Source organism: Daphnia magna, linkage group LG8 (assembly GCF_020631705.1).
Source record: "Daphnia magna isolate NIES linkage group LG8, ASM2063170v1.1, whole genome shotgun sequence".
In the NCBI taxonomy this organism is placed as follows: Eukaryota; Metazoa; Arthropoda; class Branchiopoda; order Diplostraca; family Daphniidae; genus Daphnia; species Daphnia magna.
This window is the reverse complement of record NC_059189.1, coordinates 5,517,392-5,544,654: the sequence shown is the minus strand read 5'-3', so window position 1 is coordinate 5,544,654 and position 27,263 is coordinate 5,517,392. Positions and strand designations below refer to the sequence as shown.

General features: G+C 39.4%; 6 protein-coding genes and 2 long non-coding RNA genes across 29 annotated transcripts; 4 read left to right on the top strand and 4 right to left on the bottom strand.

The window, feature by feature from the left end:
* The first annotated feature begins 158 nt into the window (after positions 1 to 158).
* LOC116934696 lies at positions 159 to 1,795 on the top strand. 5 transcript variants are annotated; one of them, XR_006650385.1, is made up of 7 exons: positions 159 to 222; positions 290 to 429; positions 499 to 720; positions 808 to 901; positions 1,021 to 1,070; positions 1,132 to 1,236; positions 1,318 to 1,795. It is a non-coding gene; the product is annotated as an uncharacterized LOC116934696 (long non-coding RNA). The 5 variants fall into 5 exon arrangements; XR_006650383.1 differs by having other exon boundaries at positions 808 to 1,070; XR_006650384.1 differs by having other exon boundaries at positions 508 to 1,070.
* A 797-nt stretch (positions 1,796 to 2,592) lies between these two features.
* On the bottom strand, positions 2,593 to 3,318 carry LOC123475279. The gene is made up of 3 exons (XM_045177827.1): positions 3,282 to 3,318; positions 3,099 to 3,215; positions 2,593 to 3,022 (listed from the first exon to the last, which is right to left on the bottom strand). Exons 2-3 carry the CDS (start codon positions 3,199 to 3,201, stop codon positions 2,643 to 2,645), a joined length of 483 nt encoding a protein of 160 aa, XP_045033762.1. The 5' UTR covers positions 3,202 to 3,215; positions 3,282 to 3,318; the 3' UTR covers positions 2,593 to 2,642.
* A 6-nt stretch (positions 3,319 to 3,324) lies between these two features.
* LOC116931771 lies at positions 3,325 to 7,054 on the bottom strand. Of its 16 annotated transcripts, none has more exons than XR_006650254.1 (12): positions 6,834 to 7,054; positions 6,572 to 6,763; positions 5,847 to 6,289; positions 5,730 to 5,772; positions 5,557 to 5,637; positions 5,219 to 5,444; positions 5,078 to 5,154; positions 4,754 to 5,030; positions 4,429 to 4,652; positions 3,593 to 4,373; positions 3,488 to 3,536; positions 3,325 to 3,396 (listed from the first exon to the last, which is right to left on the bottom strand). It is a non-coding gene; the product is annotated as an uncharacterized LOC116931771 (long non-coding RNA). The 16 variants fall into 16 exon arrangements; XR_006650261.1 differs by having other exon boundaries at positions 3,347 to 3,396; positions 3,488 to 3,533; XR_006650263.1 differs by having other exon boundaries at positions 3,359 to 3,396; positions 3,488 to 3,530.
* Positions 7,055 to 7,441: 387 nt separating this feature from the next.
* LOC116928482 lies at positions 7,442 to 10,136 on the bottom strand. Of its 2 annotated transcripts, XM_032935571.2 has the most exons (5): positions 9,994 to 10,136; positions 9,767 to 9,916; positions 9,491 to 9,647; positions 8,586 to 9,405; positions 7,442 to 8,526 (listed from the first exon to the last, which is right to left on the bottom strand). In XM_032935571.2, the coding sequence occupies exons 4-5, from the start codon at positions 9,401 to 9,403 to the stop codon at positions 7,677 to 7,679; spliced, it is 1,668 nt and encodes a 555-aa protein (XP_032791462.2). In that variant the 5' UTR covers positions 9,404 to 9,405; positions 9,491 to 9,647; positions 9,767 to 9,916; positions 9,994 to 10,136; the 3' UTR covers positions 7,442 to 7,676. The 2 variants fall into 2 exon arrangements, with proteins under 2 accessions (XP_032791462.2, XP_032791461.2); XM_032935570.2 differs by having other exon boundaries at positions 9,491 to 9,916.
* Positions 10,137 to 10,432: 296 nt separating this feature from the next.
* Positions 10,433 to 15,160, top strand: LOC123475201 (alpha-N-acetylglucosaminidase-like). The gene is made up of 18 exons (XM_045177540.1): positions 10,433 to 10,568; positions 10,779 to 10,939; positions 11,046 to 11,227; positions 11,306 to 11,524; positions 11,587 to 11,614; positions 11,680 to 11,813; positions 11,878 to 11,943; positions 12,182 to 12,245; positions 12,720 to 12,865; positions 12,992 to 13,076; positions 13,143 to 13,292; positions 13,354 to 13,496; positions 13,562 to 13,634; positions 13,733 to 13,819; positions 13,941 to 14,140; positions 14,209 to 14,329; positions 14,430 to 14,694; positions 14,780 to 15,160. The coding sequence occupies exons 1-18, from the start codon at positions 10,505 to 10,507 to the stop codon at positions 14,944 to 14,946; spliced, it is 2,355 nt and encodes a 784-aa protein (XP_045033475.1). The 5' UTR covers positions 10,433 to 10,504; the 3' UTR covers positions 14,947 to 15,160.
* Positions 15,161 to 15,377: 217 nt separating this feature from the next.
* Positions 15,378 to 19,655, top strand: LOC116928474 (alpha-N-acetylglucosaminidase). 2 transcript variants are annotated; one of them, XM_032935562.2, is made up of 18 exons: positions 15,378 to 15,491; positions 15,576 to 15,736; positions 15,798 to 15,979; positions 16,058 to 16,276; positions 16,343 to 16,370; positions 16,430 to 16,563; positions 16,654 to 16,719; positions 16,843 to 16,906; positions 17,037 to 17,182; positions 17,253 to 17,337; positions 17,401 to 17,550; positions 17,613 to 17,755; positions 17,832 to 17,904; positions 18,085 to 18,177; positions 18,491 to 18,690; positions 18,777 to 18,897; positions 18,996 to 19,260; positions 19,354 to 19,655. In XM_032935562.2, exons 1-18 carry the CDS (start codon positions 15,425 to 15,427, stop codon positions 19,542 to 19,544), a joined length of 2,388 nt encoding a protein of 795 aa, XP_032791453.1. In that variant the 5' UTR covers positions 15,378 to 15,424; the 3' UTR covers positions 19,545 to 19,655. The 2 variants fall into 2 exon arrangements, with proteins under 2 accessions (XP_032791453.1, XP_032791454.1); XM_032935563.2 differs by lacking the exon at positions 16,343 to 16,370 and having other exon boundaries at positions 16,402 to 16,563.
* A 280-nt stretch (positions 19,656 to 19,935) lies between these two features.
* LOC116928483 (transmembrane protein 45B) lies at positions 19,936 to 21,485 on the top strand. The gene is made up of 6 exons (XM_032935572.2): positions 19,936 to 20,074; positions 20,149 to 20,279; positions 20,474 to 20,554; positions 20,633 to 20,778; positions 20,855 to 21,081; positions 21,155 to 21,485. Exons 1-6 carry the CDS (start codon positions 19,992 to 19,994, stop codon positions 21,372 to 21,374), a joined length of 888 nt encoding a protein of 295 aa, XP_032791463.1. The 5' UTR covers positions 19,936 to 19,991; the 3' UTR covers positions 21,375 to 21,485.
* Positions 21,486 to 21,702: 217 nt separating this feature from the next.
* On the bottom strand, positions 21,703 to 24,462 carry LOC123475228 (acetylcholinesterase-like). Its single transcript, XM_045177634.1, has 12 exons — positions 24,236 to 24,462; positions 24,050 to 24,175; positions 23,840 to 23,990; positions 23,584 to 23,769; positions 23,332 to 23,528; positions 23,101 to 23,237; positions 22,867 to 22,907; positions 22,711 to 22,803; positions 22,536 to 22,639; positions 22,278 to 22,443; positions 22,061 to 22,193; positions 21,703 to 21,996 (listed from the first exon to the last, which is right to left on the bottom strand). The coding sequence occupies exons 1-12, from the start codon at positions 24,434 to 24,436 to the stop codon at positions 21,753 to 21,755; spliced, it is 1,779 nt and encodes a 592-aa protein (XP_045033569.1). The 5' UTR covers positions 24,437 to 24,462; the 3' UTR covers positions 21,703 to 21,752.
* Between the last annotated feature and the right edge of the window lie 2,801 nt (positions 24,463 to 27,263).

Genomic DNA, 27,263 nt, shown 5'->3' with positions numbered 1-27,263 from the left:
AAATCTTCTGGTAGAAATTCTAGGGCTTAAACCTTAGTTGTTACTGGTTGTCTGCTGAATGTAGATTGGGTTCTGTATTAATATATTAAACATTCTCTTGGTTACAACACTAAAATTTGCCACTTTTTTGAGCCAACCTGAGAGACTTCCTTTTACTATTATTTTCCAAGGTACACTCAATTGTTGTTTGAAGGTGGATTATCACCAGACATCCTTTGAATGGTACAATATGTTTGCATGTTATTTCTTTCAGTTCAATTTTCTGTCACATAATGTTTTCATTCTCCAGGTACGCCCACTATCAGCAGCCTTACAGTGTGCTTCATAAATACATCAACCCCTGAAATAACATTATCGTTGGAAATTGTGTTTTTGTTCTCCACTTTTATTATCCACATGGAATTTTCACACTACTTCATTACCTTCATGGTAATTCTTTGTATGTCAGTTGTTTGAGTTTGGTTAGAATAATTTTTTGGGAATTTTTACCTACTTTAGAAAAACCAGGTGTGATATTTTATCGTTCTGGAAAAAGGATTAGAATACTTTTATTTTTTCCAGAATTTCCAAAACTGGGAATTGTCCAAAGATTTGTTAAAGCTGATAAATGTCAACAGGCACGCTCTGAGTAGAAAGGAAACGCGGTTTGCCTTACAATTTTATCATCCTGGAAAAAGGATTCTGGAAATTGATGAGTTCTAATATACAGCTGGTTTTCAGGTTTATTTTTACATGTACCAAATAGATCTGCATTAATGTTGTTTTGCTTTCACACAAGCAGATAAGTTTAATATATTTACATTTCAGAATGAGCTTCCGATTTGAAGTTGTGAGTGTTTTATCGAATTATGGATTCCTACTTTGAAAACAAAATTATTTGCTTCTACAAATGGTTTTTGAAGTATGGTACATGTGGTATTATGTACTCAATGATGCAATCACCATTGTGTGCTGCATAATCTTATTATTTTATGGAATCAGTTCGTTCAATTGTAACCTATTTTTGTATTCAAAATATAGATCTTCGCGAAGCCTTTAACTAACGTTATACTAAAAAATTCTCATGGGAGGTATTTGTTGCAGACAGATATTCAGAATTTTTAACTGAACATTTTTTTTTTTTACGTTCAGGAAGTTCTTTCAGGATCTGTTATCGACCATCTATGTTATGCAGTAATTGGATCTGCAGTTTAGTTAGAAACTTTAACTTAGAAATGTGCTCAGCATAGAATTTATGTAAGACAAGTTTCTTAATTTGCTTCAAGGATTGTTTTACATTGATATGTGTTTGTTTTCTTTTCTTTTTTTACAACCTAGATAAAAAAAGATATTTAATTGGAAAAAGTTCCTGGTTGAGACGAGATAAAAAAAATTGTACTGTTTAGAAGGACGACCTGCAATTTCAAGATTCATTTATTTCCTTCCACATTATAGTATTTCTATATTTAAAAAAAAATTAATTGCATATCTGGGCTCCCTTCTTTTCTGTGGCCCCGTTTCCCCTTGACTCTGTAATAAGCCCGTTGGGGGTCATGGCCCCTACTGTGATCAGCAGTAAAGGTTGTGAGTGCGCTGTCCGGAAAGGGGACGTGGGGGTCCTCAAGTTCTATGATATCATTGGAGGGCGAAGAGGCTACCCACAAATCCGAATTAACGGTTAATCGCTCACGTAAAAACTTGTCCGAATCCTTCTATCCTCTTCCGGCTTCTCTTAGCCACGCACCGGGTAATCTCCCCGGTGGTTCAATTCAGTGAAATTTGTTGTACATGTATACTGTATCAAGAATAAAAATATTTAAAAAAAAAATTTGAATCTTTGCTTATATATTGTCGTTGTCATTCATACTTGCTTTTCAACCAATATTTCCGATAGTCGAACTATTACCGAACTTACCAAATACACTGTTATATAGAGTAGACATAGCCTGTTTTTGCTGGGAATCGAACCTCAGACATTTAGAGTCACAGTGAAGCACTCAACTACTATGCCATTTGAGACTGTATCAATAATAGTTGACATTTGTTGGCTTATCTACTTATGCACTACAAAAAAGGTTATTAAGGAATAAATTGGCATCATTAATACCTCAAAGTTGGCGGAATGGAAAAGCATTGGCTTCATGTTCCTGATGCCAAGGGTTCGATCCCCAACCAAGCTACTACCTATATTCACGGAAATAAATTCAAAATTAAAATGTATATAAAGTTCTTTTATTGTCCCTCCATCCACCCACATTTCCACCACTAATATTTACATTTCATAATACAATACAATACAAAAATACATACATACATAAAACTAACCCGTTGGCTGCCACGCCACTACATATCTACTCTAGCTACATCGTGATCAAAAGGATTACGACAAAGAGGGACTTGTCCGAAGAGAAGTCCGGGCTGACATGATGATGGAAGCCGTTAGGGGAATGTACACCCCAAGCAACCACCACCACATCGACAAGGGGAATTCCTACTGGTGCATTGCCTCGACGATCGACTTTGAGCCACACGGCTTGTGCAACTGTCCCACCCATGGCATATAGACCATTGGGCAGAACAGCGCTGCCGGACCCTAACAAGCTAAAAAAGGGGATCAAAGTGGGTGGCAGCCAACGGGTTAATTAACACTACACAATTACACATTAAAAAATACAATGATACCACAAAGACGAGGCGATGACGGGGCGAAGTGAAAACAGGGTGACGGGCGAGGCGAAGACGGGACGACGGGCGAAGCGAAGACGGGGTGACGGGCGGAGTGAAGACGGGGTGACGGGCGAAGCGAAGACAGGGCGACGGGCGAAACGAAGACGGGGCGACGGGCGAAACGAAGACGGGCGAAGCGAAGATGTGGCAACGGGTGAAGCCAAGACTGGGCGACGGGCGAAACGAAGACGGGGCGACGGGCGAAACGAAGACGGGACGACGGGCGAAGCGAAGATGTGGCAACGTTTGAAGCCAAGACTGGGCGACGGGCGAGGCGAAGACATGTTTTGGTTGTTAAAGTAAAAATAAAAGGAGGCTGCAAAAATATTGTTTGCTAACCGTTGACTACACAATAAACAGGAATTGTCTACTTTTACCGGATTGAAACTTACATGAGATGATGAGTGGGAAAAGATTATAGAATGAAATGAGGTATTCCAATCCATTGATTTTGCATTGCTGGTGATCTTTCTTCGAGGGCAGTATTTTTTTCATTTTTGATACATCAGCTAGAAATAAAAGCACGAACATGCCAATTTGATTCTGATTGCAAAAATATAAATATAATACCACACCCAGTAACTCAAAATCCTGCCACTTGGTAGGCTTAGTAGAAATTGACGAAGATTGTTGAAATTGTTATGGTTAATGGTTTGCAACACAATATGTGGTGCACTTTTCTCATCAAAACTGACAGGACATGATGAATGAGTAAAGAGTAGAAAAATGATATTATTGTCATGATGATATTCCAACTCATATAGTTTGTGTCATTTCTAACCTTTCCTCACGGTTAGTATCTTTTGCTATTTAGATTTCACCAACTACTTCTGAAAAGCAGAATGATAGATATTGGATTTTGAGTACTGAAATTTATGTCTAATACCTCTCAACGTGCAATAGAATAGCATGATTGGAATGTAAAAGTAAAAGTTTGGATCTGGCAGCTGACATTGCTGATCACAAGTTTACCCGTTGCACACAAAATAATCCACTTGATTTTTCTCACTCCAAAACACAGGAAAGAATCAATGAAAAACTCTCAACAGTTGAAATCACACCATTTAATTTTATCAAACTTATCACCGGAATGTAACATAGTTCACAAATATTCGAACATAGATTTCACTCGCTACACTTCAAAACAAAGGCAGAGGCGCAGTCACGCCATCTTTTATCCTAATTTACAACCAACGCGAGTTGTAAAAGGAATTGCTCAATATCAAAGACATGGGACAAATGACACCAGAGAATCAATGGGCAGTCGTATATAACAGCAAAAAACTAGGGAAATTGTATATGTACACATGTGTTTGTTTTTTAAAGGCGTTTTTATTGGCTGCAATGATCTCGCCGGTTTCTGCCGTGTGTGTGTGGTCTTTCAGCAGTGTGTCCGGAGTATTAGCTGCTGCATCAATTCCTGGTTGGAAGTAGACTTAAGTCTTAACTCGTAAAAATCCAGCTCGCTGAGTCACGGCAGTCAAATTCTGTCGTTCATTTGAGAATAAATAATCAACTTCAAGCCACTGCCGTACTTTTTCCATTTGGATTTCTTCTTTCCTAGTTACGCTGCAGACTTCTGTTTGTGAATAAAATAGGATTCTCCAGTTTCTTCAAATACTTCCCGTACTAAAGGATATACGCATACATAAGTGTCATTGACCTAACTAGAAAAAAACATATTTCAACATGTGGCTAGGGAAACTAATTCGTAAGATTAACTTCTTAGGATCTTGCCAATGCTCCGGACACAAGATGAAGTGGCTTGCAGCATCTTCGGTTACTGATGTTGCTATGTCACATAACATCGTCGGCTTTTATGACGTTTGGGAGATTGAGCCGAGGGACATGGCTCCTTGTGTCAGATTGCATTACTGGCCGTAATACCGAGGCCGCAAGTGATGCACGGGACAGTTACGGATTACTTCTCAAAATCGCCTACCTCGCTATTAGAATAGCAAAGAGATGAAGATATAGATTCAATTGACAATAAAACCTTTTATATAAGGCGGAATTCCTCTTCAGTAGTTTTTATACATAATGATACCACATTCTACGGTGAAGTGAAAGACAGCCGACAAGAAATCTCCGAAACGTAGTATCTAGCGTGCCGTCTTTTCGCATTTGGCGTAAAGTGAGTGCTGAAAGAACATCATAGTTTACTTGGAATCCGACATCGCGAACTACATCAAGGAAACGTTCGGCTACGGCTATCAACAAACCAATCTCTTCTTTGCTGTAAAATGAAATGCAGTTTGTCATTGTTTCAGATTGACCATAAAATCACGAAAAATTCGCCAATTTCCATCTGCCTTGCCCGACACCTTTTTCAAGAAAAAAAAAAAAATTCTTTTCGATTTCATTCGAACACCATGAAAGGGAAAAATAGATTATCTACATCCAAGACATGCCGGTAAACGTCTAAATCTGCACAGTTTTTGATGTCCTCTACAAACCAAACCAAAATACAATTGTTTGTTGAGTTTTTAAAGTTAGATGGACACTTAGATACCTCTCAACTGTTGGTATAGGGAGATTTGACCAGACCTTATCTTTTGAGAAAAAAACAAACAAAAAAAAAACATGTTCGATGAGATCAGATTCCGTGAGTTTAAGCAAAGGATTAACGGAAAAGCCGATAACATTTGGCTCAAAGTCACTGTGCTGGTTTATCGAAATGACGATTTCATCCACATCGCTAACAATCAGATGCAGTCGAGGAATCATGTGGAATGTTTCTACAAAAAATTTAATGCACTATCCATCAAAAGAACGTTGCTAGTCCATCTCGTGTAACTGGCATGTATTGATGTGTTTTAAAAAATGAATAAATAAAAGCTTGATTCTTACCAGAATAGTTGTGATATTCGCCAGCAGTGAGTCATCTTTAACGAAATCGAAATCCTTAATATACACGAATGATCCCCGAAACTAAAAAGAAATTTAACAAAGATACGATGATTCAGCATGCAATTATTCACTTTCTCGAGAAAATTTTAGTTTACCTCTGCCTTTTGCCTTACCTTTCTGCCTTACGTTTGCTACGTGCTTTTTGCCGCACGGCTACTGGTACAAAAAGCAAAAGTACGAGAGATTAAATTCGTTTTCACAAGTTTGCTTCGAGATCTCTGGATCATTACTGTTTTTCAACAAATGATGCTTGAAGCAAGAGATATAACTAGCGACATCTTAGACACGACGGAAAATCATCTTGATGTGGTAGTATGCCCATCACTTTTCGGACCTTCGAACATCGGAGGTCATGCCCAACTTTCTGCCAGCGAATCTCCATAAGTTTGTGTCATCACCACGCATAAATTCAACTTTACATGTCACCTGTCAGTACTTAAACTGTAGAATACGTGTGAAGCCTTCGCGGAATTTCAACCTACGAATCAGCTGAAGATGCTAGACTTCGAAGTTTTATGATAATGTCATTATCAACATTGTTGTAGATAATAAGTGTTTATCCTTCTTTGAAGAAGTAGACATTACAATTGTGCATAATTTTACCACGGGCCAAAGGGGGTAGGAAGAATTCTTTATTTCTGCAGTCCTCCAGCCTCTTGATGGATAAAACTGTCTTGGGTAAAATAGAAAATACATTAGCTTCTGTAGCCAGTAAATGGGAAATATTGCCAGTTTCACAAATTTAAACAGAAAAGGACGGCCAGAAGAAATACTGGTATCTGGGTCACAAACTGACCAATCCCCATGGCATGTTTGAGCTGTGATTGCATCAACACATACTCTGTTTACTCTCTGGTTACTACATTTCTATGCTGAACTAGACCCAACATTAACACAAAAGACAAATTATCTCAAAAAACAATTAGGAATCAATAAATAAATTTTAAAACCTTACCTTTATGTTGGGAATTACAAAAGTAATCAAATGTGCTCCAGAGTTAACAAAGTAGATGTTGGAAAGAAATGTGACAGTAACCAATACTCATTCCGCACATTCTCTGACCTCCATTTTACTTCCATGAGATGAAGGGCAGTTTTTTTAGTTCTTCACATTAAATTCCTTGGGAAATTTTCTTTCTAATTTTTTCTGCTAGCCAAAAAAATAAGAAAAAAAACGCGTATTAACACCTGTGTAAAAACCAACTAAACAAAATTACATATTTAGGTCCATGTACAACTCCTTTAAGTGCCCATGTCATTGAAAGCAATATGGGTGGTGGGAGATCAGTAAACATTTTTTAAATGTAGCAAGCATGGATTGCCATTGGGAGACCAGGGTCGTTTCAAGTTTCAAGTAGATGAGATTCTCATCACGATATAATAGGAACTGAATCTGAAACTGAATCTGCTGATGATGCTGATGGCTACTTGACACGGTACGCCATCCATTCATCATAATGATCGATTTCGACTCGATCGATTGATTGCAATCGGGGTTGCATCCCCGATTGGCCACCCCGATTGAGATCGGGGTTCAAAAATTTTCAACCCCGAGCCCCGAACGCCCCGCCCCGAATTTCGAAACCCGATTGGCAAAATGCGCCCCGATTAAGGTCGGGGCCGATCCCTAACGCCTTGTCTAGACAGAATCCCTATCGGGAAAGTTTTGAACGCTCCGGAAACCTGAGTCGAATCCCTATTACCGCTGGCCATCTGTTAAGATAAATATCGTAAAAACGGGATTCGAGAAATTACGTTAATTCCAACATAGTAAGAAATAATCGAATAAATGCCAAACGTGGTAAGCAAGTAGCGTACAAAATAATTTGCAGTTACAGTGAACATGTATTCGCACAATTGGCAACAACAATGCCATGACCCATTCTGATGCTAACTTTTGAAGTGAAATGCAAAAATCAATGAAACGAAATTGAAAAATTAATCCAAACCCTAGCCGACACGTGGAAAATTAGTCAACGCAAACACTCCATTAACATTACCAGCTTCACTCTAATTGTTAATCCTATACTTACCATCTCTATATGCTTAAGATATCAATATCAATAAGAAAGTAATTTGAACGATAAATTCTCACAATCAATTTCACGAATAGCAGCTCTGCAAATGTTCATTAAACTTTCAATTTCGTATTTTTCAGCAGCCTTTAGTAGCGACTTGTTGGCTGCCATACCTAGCGTTCCAGTATACATGTACTTGAGTAACTCTCGGAAGATGTCTGGTTCAATTTCATTAATTTTGATTGTGGTTTTTGCTGTTGACGTTATCGCTGTTGCGGTCTTAAGTTCAGTTTCTGACGAAGACCAAACGTCACAGCCAGCCGCTTCTTCCAGTAGCAAGTCGCTAAATAGTGTCGCAAAGGGCTGACTACGGGATGCAACTAACCACGTGTGGGCGCAGAAAACTTTATCACCGACTTGAAATTCAACGTCCGTTCCCTTTGCATTCTCAGCTGCCATCCATAATGATTCACCAAGCTGGGCATCTACCAGCTCGACCGCTACTGTTTCGATACTGGAACGAATGAATATTTCGAAACACGCGGACTCGTTACAGTCATTTCCACGGATCAAATTGGCATAGAAGATCTGGCACGACGACTGCACCAGGCAGTCGTCGTTTTGCCGGTGGCGTTCAACCATAGTTATTACATCATTTTGGCTTCGAAAAATAACGTCACAAACGTAGAGATCGCTGTTACAGTTAAGGCTACTAAAGAAGCAAATATATAGATTGGAAACTTTGTCGTTTTCGTCCACACTCGCAGAGTAGCGCCAGCCAAACCTAGTCTCTTCCAGGAACTTGAAATTGCCTTTCGATTCGTTCGACATGCGGTCAGTAAAACGCAGCATGAAACCGGAATTACTAATCGTAGACACTTCAGACGGGAATCTACAAAGACAAATTTGTCAGAAATATGGGGAAATATCGTTAAGTTCATCATTTTGTACCCCGTTGGTAACTGGTGTTCCCTCCGTGTCACTTCCAACGACCCAAGCAGTTCGATCCAATCGGTCGGCTTTAACGATCCTTGGAGCACGACCTCACCGAGTTGTGATAGTGTAGCCAATCCATAGGTTGCAACACTTTTCCAGAATTCTTCCATGTTTTTCATGGGAACTTGGAATTCGCCCGTATACATGTACTTGAGTAGAGCTTCGAAAGTATCCGGATTCAAGTCGAGAGCGATGCGAGGTCTACTATTCGTGCAGCCCTCGTCTGTCAGTTCCTCTAGCCTTTCGAGTTCAGCAGAGAAAGTCTTGCTGCGTGCAATGACGAGAGATTTATGTGCCGGAAAAATACGATTTTGAATTTTGAAGTCCATATCTGTAGTTCCGCTGTTTTTAGAGGCGGCAGACCAAAGATGATGCTTTAACGTGCAATCTCTTAGTAGGAATCGGTAATTGCAAACAGTGTTAGCAATGAAAACCCGAAAAGTTAGTGTTTGAGGGCCTTGTAGTGTTTTGGCAAGAATTGCTGTAAAAAGCGCTGTTGACTGACAGCCATGCTGTATCATGTCTATCCATTCGAGTCCGTCGACACGGCAAATAACAGCTTTCAATTCAACCCCCGTGTGCCGAATATGATGAGCGAAGAGATTCAGTGTGCAACGCTGATCCTTTAGGTTTTGAATACCCAAACGGATAGCTCTGAGACCTCGGAATTCAACCAAATTCGATAGGAAGACGGCTTCTACTTCCGTCTCGCTCAGTTTCCATTGTATTTCTAGGTAAGGATGACCATCATCTGGTATCACCGACAGCACCATAGCTGTTTAGTACAATTAAAGTTTGAAATAGACGGTGTTAGTATTAACGTATAACGGAATAGAAGAAATGAGGGAAAAGAAACTTACTTGGAGATTTTTGTTTGTTTTTTTGTCTTGCAGTGACTTTACTTTCGCACAGTCTGCTAGCTAATGGGATGTCCGAATTGGCTATACTGTCTTCTAAAGAGTGCAGGCCAACATTGAAAGAACAACAAGATAACAGCCTGTCGAAGCTTTGGTAAACCTATCGAGGTCACGAAGAGCACAATAATATGCCCCATTCTGTTAACTACATCCATCTTCCTGATATTTTCTCAAAACACTTCCCAGATAAGAATGAAAGACCTTGGATACGTCAGATACCTCATCATCAATGTCAACAACTCCAGCTTTGTGGAAAAAACTAATAACACTGTAGTGTTTCCTGGCAAGAAATTTTGAATTCCATAATGTCCGTAATATGCCAGAGCATATCGCAAATGGTAGCGGTTTTAGTGTTGCATCTGTGAAGGTCTGTGAAAAAGCGAGGAAACGAGTTATTCTGCAAATTGGAATTTTCACATTAAGATTTGGGGCGCTTTTTAGTTTACCTTTCATGTTATTAACCCTTAGCAAATTGAGCAAGGGAGGAAATTTTGGCTGAAAGCAGAGGCCAATGAACCATCTGTAAAGGGCTGGAAATGATAAGGGAAAGGCGGTAAAAATTTTTCGTTTTGTTTTTGTTTTCTATTTGCGAGTAGAGCGTCACGAGCGATAAGGGTACGACCGCTATGCCATCCCTCATTTCAAGATAAAATTTCGTGGTAGTCCAACTATTTTGCGATTCTGTAAATGGTGAAACTAGACCGAGTTTGAAATTTGAAACCCTATAGCTAAAAGTACGGTTACGCGAAAGAAATAGTATAGCTATGTAAGCTTACCCCAAGTCACAAACTTTTGGGGTGTTCAACGATTTTTACAAACTTGGCAGTTGTTGTTATCCGAGATAACAGACAGCTCGTGATTTGAAGCCTTGAACGTTATGGGTTGGTCCAAACAGTTCGACAGTGTTCGCCTCACCCACAGTCACTTTGTGGTTATCGTCAGAATCAGCTCTCGGCAATGTTTTTCCGGAACTTAGTGTGGCATCCTGTTCTCGTGATATGCCTCCTTGTAATTCAGAGAGGTAAAAGAAAAATTATACTTTTCTACCAACTACATTGATTTAATAGACAGTTTGAGTACCTGGTGTAAATTCATGTTTTACTCGGAGGGGTAGCATTAAGTCGGACTTTACAAACCGATTAGATATGCCAGCTGGCAAGTCAAAACAAACACAAGCAGTGATACCACTGCCACGATTTCAATTTCGTTTGCAAATGCTGTTTGGTTCAAGGTTTCTGCGTACCGCTGGACAAAATCCATACGCGAACCTCCGTGGAGATCCAAGCGCAAGCCGTCACAGACCTGATCGGCCGTCTTCTTCCAGGACGTGCAAATGAATTCGATGTTAAGGTTGAGCCCGGCCTGCCCGGAGAAGAAAACGGATATTTCCAGGTTGTTGTCGTCTATTTCACCTTGCGTTTATCTTTCGCGTTCGACACTGCATATATTCTGTGAAATGATTACCTTAAGACTATTTTTGTGTGTCACTCTTTTTCAGATCGAAAAGGTCTCGGGAAATGCAACGGTTTTCGTTCGAGGATCCACTGGTGTCATGGCAGCATGGGGATTTCATTACTATTTGACTCAATTCTGTCATTGCCAAGTGTCGTGGGATACAGACCAGTTGAATTTACCCGCGGTTTTACCCGACGTCTCAGTACGGATCACTTCTCTAGACAAGTATAGAATTATTTTTTTTTCCAATCCCTTCAATACTTGAGAAATTACCTTAACAGATTAATTAAAACCATTATCCAGGTTACGTTACTACCAGAACACTTGCACTGTCAGCTACAGTTTTGCGTGGTTCCAGTGGCCTCGCTGGGAACGTGAAATTGATTGGATGGCGATGAATGGAATTAATTTACCTTTAGCATTCACTGGACAAGAAATCATTTGGCAGCGGGTATATTTGGGACTAGGCCTCGTACAAGCAGACCTTGATGAGCATTTTTCGGGCCCGGCTTTCTTTGCTTGGTAAGTCAATCCAATAACTTTGTTTTTTGTTCCCAAGACTATAAAATGAATCTTCTTACCAGGCAACGAATGGGAAATTTTCGAGGATGGGTATATCTGAATTTGAAAATTAATGTTTTCGCTTTAAGTTTTATTGTAATAACATTTGAAAATAGGGCGGACCTTTAAGCGATAATTGGCACCAGGCGACTCTTGCCCTTCAGCACAAGATATTAGAGCGAATGCGAGCCTTTGGAATGATTCCTGTTCTTCCAGCATTTGCTGGCCATGTTCCACGTGCCATGGAAAGGTTGATTTGAACTTTTATCCTGTTTACGGCGGTACGATTTGAGCAACTTAAATTATCCCAACAGGGTTTATCCTAACACAAGTTACACATACCTCACACCTTGGGTAACTTTTGAGGACCAATACTGCTGGTGAGTACCAAACCAGCTAATTTTTTTGTCAGCACTCACTGGTATAGGTTCTATAATGCACCCTCCCTTAAACAATTTGCCAGAACATCATCCTTTAGTGTAGAGGAACATCCTGGAAAGATCCTCTATAGCTAATGGCAATTCATTTACGCTGCTTCTAAAACAAAAAAAAAACATTCATGTCTCATTTTGTATGAAAATATTGGTTTTTAACTTCAACATGACTTCTATTTTACAGCCCATTGTTTGTCCAGCCCACCGAACCCCTATTTACCGAAATTGGCACAAGATTTATTCAAGAGGTAGGCTAGAATTTACTTACGTCAATACAAGTAGGATACTGAATGTACTGAAACACTGGCGTAACATATGCACGTGGTAAATTCAGGAAGGCATAACAAATAATTGTAACGTTACGTACCAATTCAGAATATTTAGAAGTAGTTTTGACACACAGTATTTTGTTTGAATTTCGACACAGTAAGAAGGGAAATTTACCACCACACGGGCATAAAAGTAGGGGACGATGCAATCGTAACTAGCAATTAACTTTGTCTTGTCTGTCGCAAACGAATGTCTCTCCCATGTCATTGTGTGGAGCTGTAGACCCCTCTTGGCCTTTTCCTTGTCTCCGTTACCGCTTGTACTGTAATACGAACGATGGGTTCATTGTGAAGCCTCTGCTGGCTGTTGGAAAATTGCCGATTCGGAACAATAATTTTACTTGAAACCAGAGTCATGCTTGAAACTTAAAATATATGTTATGGTAATTGTAGATGATTGCCGAATTCGGCACGGATCACGTATATAACTGCGACGTTTTCAACGAGGTACCACCTACACAGTCTGATCCCGATTTTGTGTCTTCAGTCGGAGCTTCAGTTTACAGTGCCATGGCAACCACGGATCCTGATGCTATTTGGTTATTTTTTTTTTTTATTATACCCTTTCTCTTTTTGCTTTCTCTTTTCACATTTATTATTTTAGATTCGAAGAATGTCTCTTTTCAATCATGCTTATGCAACTCGCATTTCGTCTTTTTTTACAGGTTAATGCAAGGGTGGCTGTTCAAGAGCGAAGCTGCATATTGGACACCGGAATTGTCTAAGGCTTTACTCACTTCCGTACCCCAAGTAATACTTTGAATCCCTTCGCAGTAAAAAAAAAAATTTATTTAAAAATTCTTTCATTTTGCAAAGGGTCGCATGTTGGTGTTGGATCTGCAAGCAGAAATCAATCCGCAATACATTCGGCTTGAATCTTTCTACGGCCAACCTTTTGTGTTCTGTTTGCTGCACAACTTCGGAGGAACATTGGGTCTTAATGGAGCTATTCCTACCATATCTGATGTAACTCGTATTGATTTTACTCACAAGAATAGCATAATAAATTTCATTTTCATTCGAAAAGCGAGTCATTGACGCCAGAAATTTTCCCAATTCGACGATGGTAGGAACTGGTTTGACCATGGAAGGCATTAACCAAAACTATATTGTATACGATAAAATGCTTGAAATGGGGTGGAGGAATCAAGCACCAGACCTGAACCAATGGTACAATTAGCTAATTCAGACACGCATATACTTCTCTTTTCCTTACACTATTTTGCCCGCTTCAGGTACGATGAATATACCGTGAGGAGGTATGGAGTCGATAGCTCAGCGATTAAGTCTGCTTGGCGAATATTACAGGTAAAATGGTGCTAAACTGAGAGAAAATTATCATCATTCCACCATTGGTAATTTTTTCTAACATTTTCTGACTCCGTTGTATAATCTACGCACACAAGACGAGCGTTTACAATGATACATCAGGCCGTTCTTTCCATGGCCAATATCTCTTAACCGATCGACCAGCACTGTTTAAATTTCCATTTGTAAGTAGACATGACTTTTCAGGAATTCTGTTTTAAGCTTCTTGTTATATGTTGTCCGATACATCCCAATTTTTTAAAATGCGTTTTTCGGAAATTATTGTTTTCCCTCTACGTTTTACAGATTTGGTATAATTCACGGGACGTTATCCTGGCATGGGATTCTTTTATTGCTAGTGCGCTGACCGAACCTATGTTGTCTGAAGCTCCTAATTTTCGTCACGATGTTATAGATGTGACGAGGCAATCAATGTCGGAAATTTTCAGCCAACTCTACGGTCGTCTGTTGGTAACCTATTGTGACAAGAATGTCACTGCTCTTGGGTAAACACGCTACTAGTTCATTCAACATTACTTTTTAAATTCCGCGTTTCTTGCCACTTTTTAATTAGAGAGGTTGCACGCCACATGATTGATTTGTTACAAGATCTGGACAATCTACTCCAAACTGGACCAAAATTCCTATTAGGCAAATGGATCTCCGATGCCAAATCTTGGGGAGTGACTGAAGGGGTAATGATTTTACTCACATTCCATCGCTGCAACTTCAGCAAAAAAATCTGTAAAGGATTTTGAATCGCTGATTTGACATTTATCTCACTATTTCAAAAAGGAAATCCTACAATACGAATGGAATGCTCGAAATCAAATCACTCTTTGGGGTCCGCGAGGCGAGATATTGGATTACGCAACAAAACAATGGGCCGGTGTCGTAGCTGATTATTACAAGCCTCGATGGGAAGTTTTTATTCGAGAACTTGAAATTACCATCGAAGAAAACAGACGGTTTAACAGTACAGCTTACCAATCGATGGTCTTCAATGCTGTAGAGAAGCCGTTTACGTTCAGCACAAAAATTTATCCGGTTGTAGAAACAGGTGAGTCAGCCGAGAGGATCACAGCAATGAATTTGCTTTCACATCATTTTGTAATCCATTTTTCGGCAAATTTTGAACTAAAAAGGTGACCCGATTGTAACGGCGGCGATCCTTTACGACAAATGGAGGAATATTTATCAGCTCGATAACGATAACCCAATCACTGACTGTGTGGCACTCGAGGAAACAAAAGATGATAGGGGAGACGAAGAAAAACGTTTTTTTTATCTTGTAGAAAATTCTGAAATGTAGTAGAAATTTACCACTTCCATCTCCCGAAAAGAAAAAGAATTACGCAACTTGCATTTGCACATCAATTGTTGAAGTGTATGTCTGTAAAGAAAAAATTGTAAGAGGCCTCTAAACAGTATTGGCGTTCTTTTTACTTCATATCTATGCATACAGTGTACTATTGATTATTCTTCTTTACAACCAATTGGCAAAAATATAGAATTGTTCAGGTTTCTTTAAAATATTTCGTGGATAGGGTTAGGTTATATTTTTCCAAATATCAACACGATGGATAAGGATCTTTGTATTTATTCCTTTCACGTGAACTATTTAGTAAATATAAGGACCTTTCATGTAAGTTCCTTATTTTGTTTGGCAGTTTTAAAAACAACGTTCACATGTAAACTATCGTACTACAGTTCCATGGCCAGCTTTTCACTCCATTCAGTTGGACTTGGATGCGCTTAGGAGGAGGAGCTTTCACATTCGATCCTGTGAGATGTCGCCCGTCCGCAGTTCAAAGTGTCTTTTTACTCTGATGGCATTTCTCGCCTTAGTTTCCGAAGGTAAGAAATCATTTTGAGGAGCTTGCATGAGAACAACCGATCTCAAAATTTCACATTGTAGAAGCACTATTTAAACTCATATAGGTCTCGGTAATTTGCTGGATAGAATCCAGACTCAGACCTCTAGGAAAATTCAATCACAAACAGTGGCCGACCTGATTAGCCGTCTTCTTCCGGAGCGTGCAGAAGAGTTTGATGTCAAAGTAGAGGGTGGTCATGCAGCAGAAGAAAATGGATACTTCCAAGTTGGAGTACAAGAATTTTGGACAAGAGAAAATGAAAAACAATATGTTATTTCTCACACAGATTACCAAAACGACAGAGAATGCCACGGTTTTCATTCAAGGATCGACCGGTGTAATGGCAGCTTGGGGATTTCATTATTATTTAACTCAATTTTGTCGTAGCCAAGTTTCCTGGGATGCAGATCAATTGAACTTACCTGCTGTTCTACCTGAAGTCTCAATACGAGTCAACTCTCTAGACAAGTAAGTTGCAGTTTTAGCTATACTATAATCAAATTATAAAGATTACTATTAATGATGGTACATGGGCGTTGTGTGCAGGGTTCGGTACTATCAGAACACATGTACATTCAGCTACAGCTTTGCTTGGTGGAAATGGCCACGGTGGGAGCGTGAAATTGACTGGATGGCCATGAACGGAATCAATTTGCCTTTAGCCTTTACCGGACAAGAAATCATTTGGCGAAGAGTTTACCTGGGATTCGGCCTGGAAGAAGAAGATCTCGATGAGCACTTTTCCGGACCGGCTTTCTTTGCTTGGTAATATTTTTAACGTAACCGTTACGCAATTCCGATTGCCTAGTGCCTAAAACGTTTTTCTGATAGGCAACGAATGGGGAACTTTCGTGGATGGGTAAAAACGATTGTCTTGAAATTGTCTTTAGGATGGCATTTATAGTCTTAACGCAACAGGGTGGTCCGCTGAGCGATAACTGGATGAATGGAACGCTTGTTCTTCAACATAGAATACTGGAACGAATGCGAGCCTTTGGAATGATACCTGTCCTCCCAGCTTTTGCGGGTCATATTCCTCGCGCTATGGAAAGGTATTGCGGCAGCCTGTGATATAATTAACTGAATATGATGCTTCGACTGCACTATACTGTAGCTATAGCATTTTTTACTTTTTCTCATAGCGTTTATCCTAATGCAAGTTATACGCATCTAACATCTTGGCTGAATTTCGAGGACAAGTATTGTTGGTGAGTTTCTTGAACCTTGAACGCCATAGATGTTTATATCGCATTCACTCCCAAATATTTATCTTCAAAAACGTCCCAGCCTTTTTTTTTTCATAACATTCTTATCACTTGTTATCTTCACAGTCCCTTGTTCATTGAGCCAACCGACCCACTGTTTACTGAAATCGGATATCGGTTTATGGAAGAGGTAGGCCACCCGCGTTAGGGTAAACTAGAATGTTTAAAGGCTAAAAATTTACAACGCAAAGTCAAAAACAAATGTCAAGTTTACATGCTATGCATTACTTTAAAAAAATTATAAAACCTATTACTCGTAGATGACTCTGGAATTCGGCACGGATCACGTATACAATTGTGACGTCTTTAACGAAGTGCGACCTACGTCACCCGATCCCAACTTCATTTCATCAGTGGGAGCTGCGATTTTCAATGTCATGTCAATAACGGACCCTGACGCCATATGGTTTTTTATTTACTTCTCTTAAGATTTCTTTTTTTAATCTTATAGTTGCGTTGTGTACGTTTTCTGACAGGCTGATGCAAGGCTGGTTGTTTAAACATGATGCACAATACTGGACTGCTGATCTAGCAAAAGCTCTACTGACTTCTGTACCCCAAGTAAAAATTGAAGATCCGTTGAAAAGCTGCTTAATTTAAAAGTTAATTTTTCTTTTATCAAAGGGACGAATGCTGGTCTTGGACCTTCAAGCAGAACTGGATCCCCAGTATATCAGGCTCGAGTCTTTTTATGGGCAGCCATTTGTTTTTTGTTTGCTTCATAATTTTGGAGGCACTTTGGGTCTTAATGGAGCTATACCTACAATCTCTAAGGTAATACCTTAGACGGAATCTCATAAGAGAAAAGTTTGAATTTTCTTTTTTCGTACGAAAAGGGCGTCGTTGATGCTAGAAATTTCCCCAATTCAACGATGGTAGGGACAGGTCTGACTATGGAAGGGATCGATCAAAACTATGTCGTTTATGACAAAATGCTTGAAATGGGTTGGAGGAATCAAGTGCCAGACTTGAATCAGTGGTACTACATTTAGCTCGAAAAATTCAAAGTTCTCATTTTTCAATGTGTTATACCGATTTCCGTTGTTGTACTTTAGGTTTCGCGAGTATACTGTGAGGAGGTATGGGGTTAACAATTCGGCTGTTATGTCTGCCTGGGGATATTTACAGGTGAGATATGACCCTGAGATTTGTTTGCATTTTGTTAAGATTGCCAAAAGTATCAAATGTCGATCCAAAGTTGAAATGTTATAGCGGTTTGATACATGCGCGACAAAATCCGTATTTTAAAACGATTTTCTACCTCATTTCAATTCAAATGACTTAATTCTTTTATGTGAACATGCACAGCGGAGCGTATACAACGCATCGCACGAGATAACCCGTAATAGGTACATTGTTCTCACGCGTCGACCTAATCTAGTATTCAAACCACCACCACCGGTAAATTTCTTTAAAATCTATTCAATCTCCTTTCTGCATTTTTTGTACTTTCTTTCTCTATTGTGGGGTTGTATGCATGCCAGCGACACACTTGATAATCGTTTATTATGATTCCTCCGACGGTTCGTTTCACGAAGAGAGGGTGTGTTTTAGCCACTATTGATCTGCATGTTTTTCACTCTCCGTGTGTAAGTAGACATTGCTATTAATGCTAACAGCTTATCTTTCTCTCTTCCGCTGTCTTAAGCTTCAAGACTATCTAATAATGCCATAATAAGAAGTAAAAAGCATAAAATTTTTTGTTTTGATGCAGGGATGGTACACTCCTCATGACGTAATTTTAGCCTGGGACGCTTTTGTCCTCGGTGTACAGACCGAGCCATCACTGGTGAACGCATCCAACTACCGTCACGACATCGTCGATCTAACGAGACAAGCGCTCCAAGAAATCTTTCACCTGTTATACAACAAGCTCTTGGTCGTTTACATTGAAAAGAACATTACCGCAATCGGGTATAGTTTTATTCTTTGCTTCGCAAATTTTAGTTTAATGTTTCCTTTTTGTTCAACCGACGGTTTCATCGTTTAATTTTTACCAGAGAAGTTGGGCACAATATGATTGATTTATTGCAAGACTTGGATGATCTGCTCCAAACCGGACCTAAATTTCTTTTAGGCAAATGGATCGCCGATGCTAGATCGTGGGGGACGACTGAAGAGGTAGTAAAACATTCTACTCGTCAAAATCCTTAACAATAATACGAAGGTAAACTAAGTTGTGAACTCTGTATTCATTTTCTGTTCTTTTAATTTTGAAGGAAAAGTTGCAATACGAATGGAATGCTCGGAATCAAATCACGCTGTGGGGTCCTCGAGGAGAAATACGAGACTATGCAGCGAAACAATGGGCAGGTGTTGTAACTGATTACTTCAAGCCTCGCTGGGAACTATTTATCCGAGAAATGCAAACTTCCCTAAACGAAAAAAGACCATTCAACAAGAAGGCCTTTGAATTGGCAGTCTTTGCAACCGTGGAAGAGCCTTTCACGTTTAGCACGAAATTTTACACAGATCAACCGATAGGTAACAAATAATTTGTCATTATAATTAGTAAGATTAACTTATACGCAAAGTTTTAACCTTATTCATGTATTTTCAAACTCTCAATGTGTAAAGGAGATCCGATAGTCAAAGCGACGGAGCTTTACGGCAAGTGGAAGAAAATCTACGACCGTTACATTGCGAGAGTATCTTCAAACATTAAAAAATTGAGAACTATTCAACGCCGTCCCGCTATCAGAAGTAAACAGCGCAAACATCAAATAACGAGAACGAGCACTACTTTGCCAACTACCAAAGTTCAATAATTAAGTACAAATAATTTTTTAGTGAAAAAATCCATACAATAGTCAGGTTGACGTAGCAACGTGCATATAATCTCATCTGATAATAGCCACAATAAACATGTTTTGTGTTCATTCTTTTTATATGCTAATCGTATCGGTATAATCTATGTTTAGCCGTGTTTAGTAGTAATAAAACATGTCAGTAATGAAGGCTCTTAACCTTAACACTGAGGGGCATGATGCATGCTCAGTGCAACACTTACTTAACTAGCCTAGGTTGTGACGAAAATCAATGGGATGTGGTTGATTGACGTTATCACTTATCAGTTTGCTGGTTGTTGATAACACGCACGCTTTCTCAGCCCGGTGCTTACGTGATGTCCCTACACTGGATCAGTCTTCGTCTAAAAGCAAACTTATTCTTTCGACGCCGTGATCCATTTTCAACGTAACAACCGTCTAGTCATCATGGGAACTCTTTTAGGACACATGCTTCCAGGCTCCTTTTTCATATTATTCGCGATATGGTGGCTAATTTCCATTTCTCGAAGGTATCACTTTAAAAAGACTTTTTTGCCTTTAGTTTTTAGCCATTCTTTATCCTTTGTAAAATTGTTCCATGTAGATATTACCGTTCTCGGCTGTCACGTCATGGAGAAGACTACAGGAGTAGTACGATGTATACCAGTTCATGTCTACCAAGAGTCCCCATCGAAGGCTTCTTTAAAATTGTTGCTACTTCAATAGGAATAATAGGTAATACTAGGCGGAGTATTCTTATAAGTAAAAGATAATAAGCTATTTCTGTCAACCGTCTCTATTGATGACAATGCAAACGTGAGATAAAGGTAACCAAGGGCAACAATGACTAATGGCTCATTTGTCTATACGGAGAAAGATCAGATTATTTTTGAAAAGACGTGACAAATGAGGAATTTTTTGATTTCAAGGTGAAACGGCGACGGGATTTGAAAATGGTCATTGGACACATTGGGGCAACGCTCAGCACATTTCAATGTTCCTTTTCTTCGGTAACTCGATTATGTCTAACATCAACTGAGAAAGAGTTGAAATTAAAATTTAGATGTTACCCGACTAACGTTGGACAGGTTTTACCGGCGTCATTGATGTCCTCTACTTTTACAAAGTCGATATTCCACCGAATCTCGACTATGCTTCAGCTTTTCTTGCGTTTGGCATCGAAGGATTCTTATTCGGAAATCATCTTCATGGCAGGTCACACATGGACGTTATGGTTCGTTGTTCAACTTAACGCTTCTGTCGGCATTAATTTCACCACTATAAAAAAAAAATACTTCTCTAATAACTAGGTCCACATGTATTTGTTTTACGTTATCATAGCCTGCGTGATATGTGTGGCACTAGAGGCTCGCTATAGAGAAAATGTCACAGTTGCTTTGGCTAGAACCTATTTCACGTTTCTCCAAGGAACGTGGTTTTACCAGATCGGATTCATCTTGTATCCTCCTGGTGGTATGGCTCATTGGGACCAAGAGAACCACGACCAAATGATGATAATCACCATGATCTTCAGCTGGTAATCAATCAGTTTGTTCAGTTACTCGCTTTTGATGCTTGGATGTTATACCTTTTATCTGATACCACCAAAGGCACTGTGCAATTGTGGCTGTGATTATGTTCTTCTTCGTACTCATTGTTGGCAAAATGGTCAAGAGGGGATCCACTGGAAACGATTTCGTCCGCAATGACATTCAATATCAAAAGGTTGGCGCGAATGGCTTGAACAGTGGTGAAAGTTCTCGACCGATTATTTCGAATAGTTCAACTATGAGACAGACCTTCGACGAGACCAGCGAGGACGAAGTTTAATGATTGATTAATCAATATCTGTTAACGCTAAACTAGCTACAACTAGCTATTTCGTACACTGTCCAACTCTTTCGATTCTTACAACGGCGATCAATAAATTGTTCAAGTGCAGTTTTTTTTAATATCAAGCTTTTTAAATAAATTGTTGTGAGATACCATTATTTCCAAAAAGAAAATCTTCCTTTATTCTTACAGCCTTCGACGAAACGTTCCAGACGGCGAATTAGAGTGATGGCTGTATTATATAGGCTACTATTTCAACCCTTGAAAGAAACAGGACAATACAAATCATTCTACACGGGACTTTTTTCAATAATTTTGCTATACGTTTTGTGTTTGTAAGAAAGTTATCATTTAATTAGATATTTAAAACGATTATCAATAGCCCAGATAATTGTTTTTCTTTGGCAGTGAACGTTGGAAGCGACCAGACTGTCTCTTTGAAGCTGTGCGTCTTTCACCAGGAGGAGTGAGTTCGTCCACCGTCACGGTGTACGTTAATGTGTAGTCTGCCTCCGTTCTCCAAACATCGTCAATTGCGGTGTAGGATTCTTCGACGGTGTTGTATCGTAAAAACTGTGGAATTCCATCAAGAAGTGCTACACCGTCCGGAGTTGGATTACTAAAAATGATTTAATGAGAAATAATGAACCGATACAAGAACAACGTATTTGAAAAGGTTTTACCCAAATATGACGAAATTTGTCCAGACTTGAAGCATTTTCATCGAATGTTCAATCTCACTACTATTGAGACCGGGTGGGACAGACTTGAATGGGTAAATAAACAGGTATATCAGTTCATCAGCATGGCTGACACCTATAAAATAATCAAGTCGTCACACAACTCGCCATTTTACTAAATGCTATTTGTTGATCGAGAAAAGTGGGTATGCCAGTTTACCGTGAGGAATTGGAGGTGGATTTGCATTTTGCATTGCAAACAAATAGCTGAAAATGGAATTTCTTCCTTCGTACTCGAAGGAGTAAAAGAACGCGTCAGGATTATGTTGAGAAACGAGTTGTGTTGTCTCGTACGTCGGTTCTTTCAAGAAGAGCACGCTGCACATCTATCCGGGTTTAAATATATTTGAATTCAATCTTGAGCCTTGGCCAATCGAGTACTTTAAACGTATCAATAAGAAATATTTTCTAGCTATACATCTGTTAATCCGGGTATCATGGATGTAAAATTGCCCATTACTGCAGTGCTCAAATATTTTTCTGTTAACTGAGTGGCCAATTCTCCGGTAGGATCATCAATATCTGTTGGATTCGTAAGTCAGTCTGAACATTTTAAATCCCTCAAGAAGAAAATTGTTTTTTTTTATACTTACGCAATGCGTTCAGCAAAAGTGGTACTAAGTCATTTGCCAAAAACTCCTCGTCTTCAGTCAAATTATTGGGTACCAAAAAATCGTTGTACAATACTGTGACAAGAACACAGCGTCAATTTAAGTCCATTGAAATTCGTCAAGAAAAAGAAACCTTACTTCCCAACACTAATGTGCCTTCTTGTTTGTTTGCTCCGAACCTATTAGTTTCAGAAAATATAGTTAGTGTCACAAAAACGAACAATTATCGTGAAAATTCATCGGTGCATTCACGTAAACAGCCTTTTTGTGCATGTTGGCTATACGCTTCCCAAAGTTTCGAGTTCGTGTGACAGCACCTTCAAATTTATCGAAAATAGCTTACTAAAGAGGAAGTAGCTACCGTTCACTTACATGGTAGGGACATTTGCGAAATTTCCCGAACTGTAAAGCTCACGGGGATCGGACTCGATGATCCGTTGAGCTCCAGCAACCTGAATGACAGGATTTGAACCACTAAATCCAAGACCACCGTAAAATCTTTCCTCCGCCTATATGGTTAAAACAAAAGGTCAAATAAAATTAGTACATGGGATTTAACTTCCATCGCTACCTTTATTTTTGCATTTTTTGTTTGTTACTTACCGCAAAGTCTAAATAAGCTTGGGTAATAGTTTTTGCGTCAACGTTCTGCACACAGGTGAGCAAATCTTGGTAAGGTTCTAAAGGACATCCTGACATTTCAGCAATTTTCAGGGAAGCCGCTTTGCCTCTTCCATCGCGATCAAGGGCCCATTCAGCTAGAACAGATCCGCTCTCGCCAATAGCATGTCGGAAAAGCCCTTTCAGTGCAAATGGTAATACAAAATTCAGGTAGAAAATAATTTTAAAATGTACCTCTTGCTTGGGGGGCCAAGAGAAGAAGTGAAATGCTAGCGCTTCCAGCGCTTTGCCCCGCGATAGTGATTTGACTAGGATCTCCTCCGAAGTATTGGATGTGTTTGTTGACCCAACGCAAAGCTTCGATTTGGTCGAAAATAGCGGCATTGCCAGGAACATCGTCAGTATCAAAGGAGAGGAAACCTTAGCCACAAAATGTCAAAAGCCTTGGTTAACATTTTCCTTACATCGGTTCATGATAACGTAACCTCACCAAGTGGACCAAGACGGTACTGAATTGCAACTAGAACGATGTCGTGCTCCATGTATCTGTTAGGTAGATATTCGAGTGCATGGCCAAGAGAAAAAGCTCCTCCATGGATCCAGACCATGACGGGAAGAAGCGTGTCGGATTCAAATGGCAACTAGTCATATACAACCCTGTTAAAAACCATTAATAATGTCATCTCAATTTTATCATTACTTGTGGTGTGAAGATGTTCAGAGAAAGACAATCCTCGTTGGCTGCTCCAGGTTGAGGGCATCCTGCGTTATTGTTGGTAGTCTGCTGGATTTCATCCATGGGGTAGGGAGCTTTCGGAACCGGTGGCTATACATGAAATTGACGTTTAGGTTTTCCATTATTACCACATTTTTATGGTCTACTCACCAGAAATCGATTTGCAGGAGTGGGCATTTCTGCATAAAAGACACTGCGAAACGCGTAGAACGAACGCTCGGTGTAAGTCGAGTTTTCAATGGTCCCGTTAAGAACGCCATAGCCTGGTACTTCGAGGATGACTTGTGAAGAAACCTCAGCTACATAATAGCCGGCCAACAGGAAAACGATGGCCAGCAAAAGCGACTTCATTGTTTGCTATGACAACTATAAAGTCTTTTAACTGGAAGTTTCATTTCTTTTTTATAGCTTTCCATGTTGCGTCTATCTTTCGAGCAAATGGGCGGAGTTTCCATACTGTTCACATTGTTATATCGTTAAAAGTGTGCTTTAATGCATTTCATTCGTCTGATACAGTTAGATTGAGAATGTAATAAATTATGAGATTATTAACAGACAGGGGGAAAAAACCCAACGCAAATTTCCAAATATTTCGTAATATTGCATAAAGCCTAGTCTATACATACACTTGATGTTTTAATATATATTTATTCTGATGAAATTGTTGTTTTTCTCTCGTCCAAACCGGATTCCCTGTTGAAAGATCAAACCTGAGTCTTATCTTATTGTAGTCCGTCTAGTCTTTTATCCCGTTGCACGAGCATTTCTTTTTTCAAAATTGATCTGTCACTATTGTTTACATAATAATATTTACTAACCCGTCTATCCTGGCTGATATGCTAGAAGTGCAGGCAAACATACAAAAGCATTGTTGAAGCGAGAGACAGAGGTACACCCCACATAGCAACGGGTAATCTTTAAGACATCCCAAGGATATCCGGTAGTCCAAAAGACATCCCGGACTAAAAAAAGATGTCCTTAGGATGTCTTGTTAGGGATATTTTGGTACAAGGACATGCCTGACAAAAAAAAGATGGCTTTAAGATGTCCCGTCAGGCCTACTTTTGGGACAAGACAAAAGAAGACTAAAAATTGATGGCTTAAAGACGTCCTGCCGGGGATTCTTTAGGACAAGGGCATGCCAGACCAAAAAAAGATGTCTTTTGGATGTCTTGTCGGGGATACTTTGGGACAGGGACATGACTGACAAAAAAAAGATGTCTTTAAGATGTCCCGTCAGGCCTACTATTGGGACAAGACAAAAAAAGACTAGAAAAGGATGTCTTTAAGATGTCCTGCCGGGAATACTTTAGGACAAGGGCATGCCAGACCAAAAAAAGATGTCTTTGGGATGTCTTGTCGGGGATACTTTGGGACAGGGACATGACTGACAAAAAAAAGATGTCTTTAAGATGTCCCGTCAGGCCTACTATTGGGACAAGACAAAAAAAGACTAGAAAAGGATGTCTTTAAGATGTCCTGCCGGGAATACTTTAGGACAAGGGCATGCCAGAACAAAAAAAGATGTCTTTTGGATGTCTTGTCGGGGATACTTTGGGACAAGGACATGACTGACAAAAAAAAAGATGTCTTTAAGATGTCCCGTCAGGCCTACTGTTGGGACAAGACAAAAAAAGACTAGAAAAGGATGTCTTTAAGATGTCCTGCCGGGAATACTTTAGGACAAGGGCATGCCAGAACAAAAAAAGATGTCTTTTGGATGTCTTGTCGGGGATACTTTGGGACAGGGACCTGCCTGACAAAATAAAGATGTCTTTAAGATGTCCCGTCAGGCCCCTAATTGGGACAAGATAAAGGAAGACTAGAAAAGGATGTCTTTAAGATGTCCTGCCGGGGATACTTTACGACATGGGCCTGCCTGACCAAAAAAAAGATGTCTTTAAGAAGTCCTGTCAAGAATACTTTTGGACAAGGCCTTTTCGGACTACTAACAGATGTCTTCAAGATGTCCTGTCGAGGATTCTTTTGGACAAGGCAGTTTCGGACTATGGAAAGATGTCTTTGAGATGTCCTGTCAGGGATACTTTTAGATAAGGCCATTTCGTTCGAATCTCGGGGAAAGTGAGTATGAAATCAGGAACAATGCACGTTGGTCTCTATATACGGAAGGTGGGTCTCGATGTAAAAGTCAAGACCTCCCACCCCCTTCTTGTATATAGTCCGCGTACTCTTCCCAGTATAAAACCGAAGCCGTGTAACTCTTGTTGGTGGACAAGAGTTGGCCACATCGGAATTAGAATTACCTACTGGTCGATGGAGATTGTTCTTCCTTGTTCAGGGGTAGTCTGGCGCTAGACTCGATCTGATGTGCGACGACGCCACTTTTTAAAAAAATTTCTATGTAACTATCCGCTAGAGGGAGTCTCAAAAATTAAATGGACCTTAAACATGACAATGCTGATAAATATATCAGTTGAATAAAGTAACTAGTTAAAAGATAAAATACTTACTTAACTATATACTTAACTATACAATACTATACTATATATATATATAGTTATATATACTTTAACTTCATTTGACGTTGAAGGATCTTTTTAAAGCAATTAAGGACTACTAAGAGATGTCTTAAAGATGTCCTCTAAGGGATAGTTATGAACAAAGCAATTAAGGACTGTATAGAGATGCCTTTAAGATGTCCTATAAGGGATAATTATGTACAAAGCAATTTAGGACTATATAGAGATGTCTTTAAGATGTCCTATAAGGGACACTGATGGACAAAGCAATTTATGACTTTATGAAGATGTCTTTAAGATGCCCTGTAAGGGATACTTATGGACAAAGCAATTTAGGACTATATAGAGATGTCTTTAAGATGTCCTCTAAGGGATAGTTATGGACAAAGCAATTTAGGACTGTATAGAGATGTCTTTAAGATGTCCTATAAGGGATACTTATGGACAAAGCAATTTATGACTATATGAAGATGTCTTTCAGATGTCCTGAAAGGGATACTTATGGACAAAGAAATTAAGGACAATATAAAGATGTCTTTAAGATGTCCTATAAGAGATAATTATGGACGAAACGATTGATGACTATATAGAGATGTCATTAAGATATCCGGTAGGGGACAGTTATGGACAAGGAAATTAAGGACTATATAGAGATGTCTTTAAGATGTCCTATAAGGGACACTTATGGAGAAAGCAAT

Bases quoted from the DNA above. Each gene is read 5' to 3' on its own strand.
- LOC123475201 (XM_045177540.1), top strand. From the start codon at position 10,505: ATGTTTTTCCGGAACTTAGTGTGGCATCCTGTTCTCGTGATATGCCTC. The intron at 12,866-12,991 runs GTTATTTTTTTT...CTTTTTTTACAG, and splicing joins ACGGATCCTGATGCTATTTG to GTTAATGCAAGGGTGGCTGT. The intron at 13,293-13,353 runs GTAACTCGTATT...TCATTCGAAAAG, and splicing joins CTATTCCTACCATATCTGAT to CGAGTCATTGACGCCAGAAA.
- LOC116928483 (XM_032935572.2), top strand. From the start codon at position 19,992: ATGGGAACTCTTTTAGGACACATGCTTCCAGGCTCCTTTTTCATATTA. The intron at 20,075-20,148 runs GTATCACTTTAA...TGTTCCATGTAG, and splicing joins CTAATTTCCATTTCTCGAAG to ATATTACCGTTCTCGGCTGT. The intron at 21,082-21,154 runs GTAATCAATCAG...ATACCACCAAAG, and splicing joins ATCACCATGATCTTCAGCTG to GCACTGTGCAATTGTGGCTG.
- LOC116928474 (XM_032935563.2), top strand. From the start codon at position 15,425: ATGTCGCCCGTCCGCAGTTCAAAGTGTCTTTTTACTCTGATGGCATTT. The intron at 15,737-15,797 runs GTTGGAGTACAA...TTTCTCACACAG, and splicing joins AAGAAAATGGATACTTCCAA to ATTACCAAAACGACAGAGAA. The intron at 17,551-17,612 runs GTAATACCTTAG...TCGTACGAAAAG, and splicing joins CTATACCTACAATCTCTAAG to GGCGTCGTTGATGCTAGAAA.
- LOC116928482 (XM_032935570.2), bottom strand. From the start codon at position 9,403: ATGGTGCTGTCGGTGATACCAGATGATGGTCATCCTTACCTAGAAATA. The intron at 8,527-8,585 runs GTACAAAATGAT...TTGTCTTTGTAG, and splicing joins GAACACCAGTTACCAACGGG to ATTCCCGTCTGAAGTGTCTA.
- LOC123475228 (XM_045177634.1), bottom strand. From the start codon at position 24,436: ATGAAGTCGCTTTTGCTGGCCATCGTTTTCCTGTTGGCCGGCTATTAT. The intron at 23,238-23,331 runs GTAAGTAACAAA...TTAACCATATAG, and splicing joins AAGCTTATTTAGACTTTGCG to GCGGAGGAAAGATTTTACGG. The intron at 21,997-22,060 runs GTAAAACCTTTT...AATCATTTTTAG, and splicing joins ACAAATTTCGTCATATTTGG to TAATCCAACTCCGGACGGTG.
- LOC123475279 (XM_045177827.1), bottom strand. From the start codon at position 3,201: ATGAAAAAAATACTGCCCTCGAAGAAAGATCACCAGCAATGCAAAATC. The intron at 3,023-3,098 runs GTAAGTTTCAAT...ATATTTTTGCAG, and splicing joins TTTCCCACTCATCATCTCAT to CCTCCTTTTATTTTTACTTT.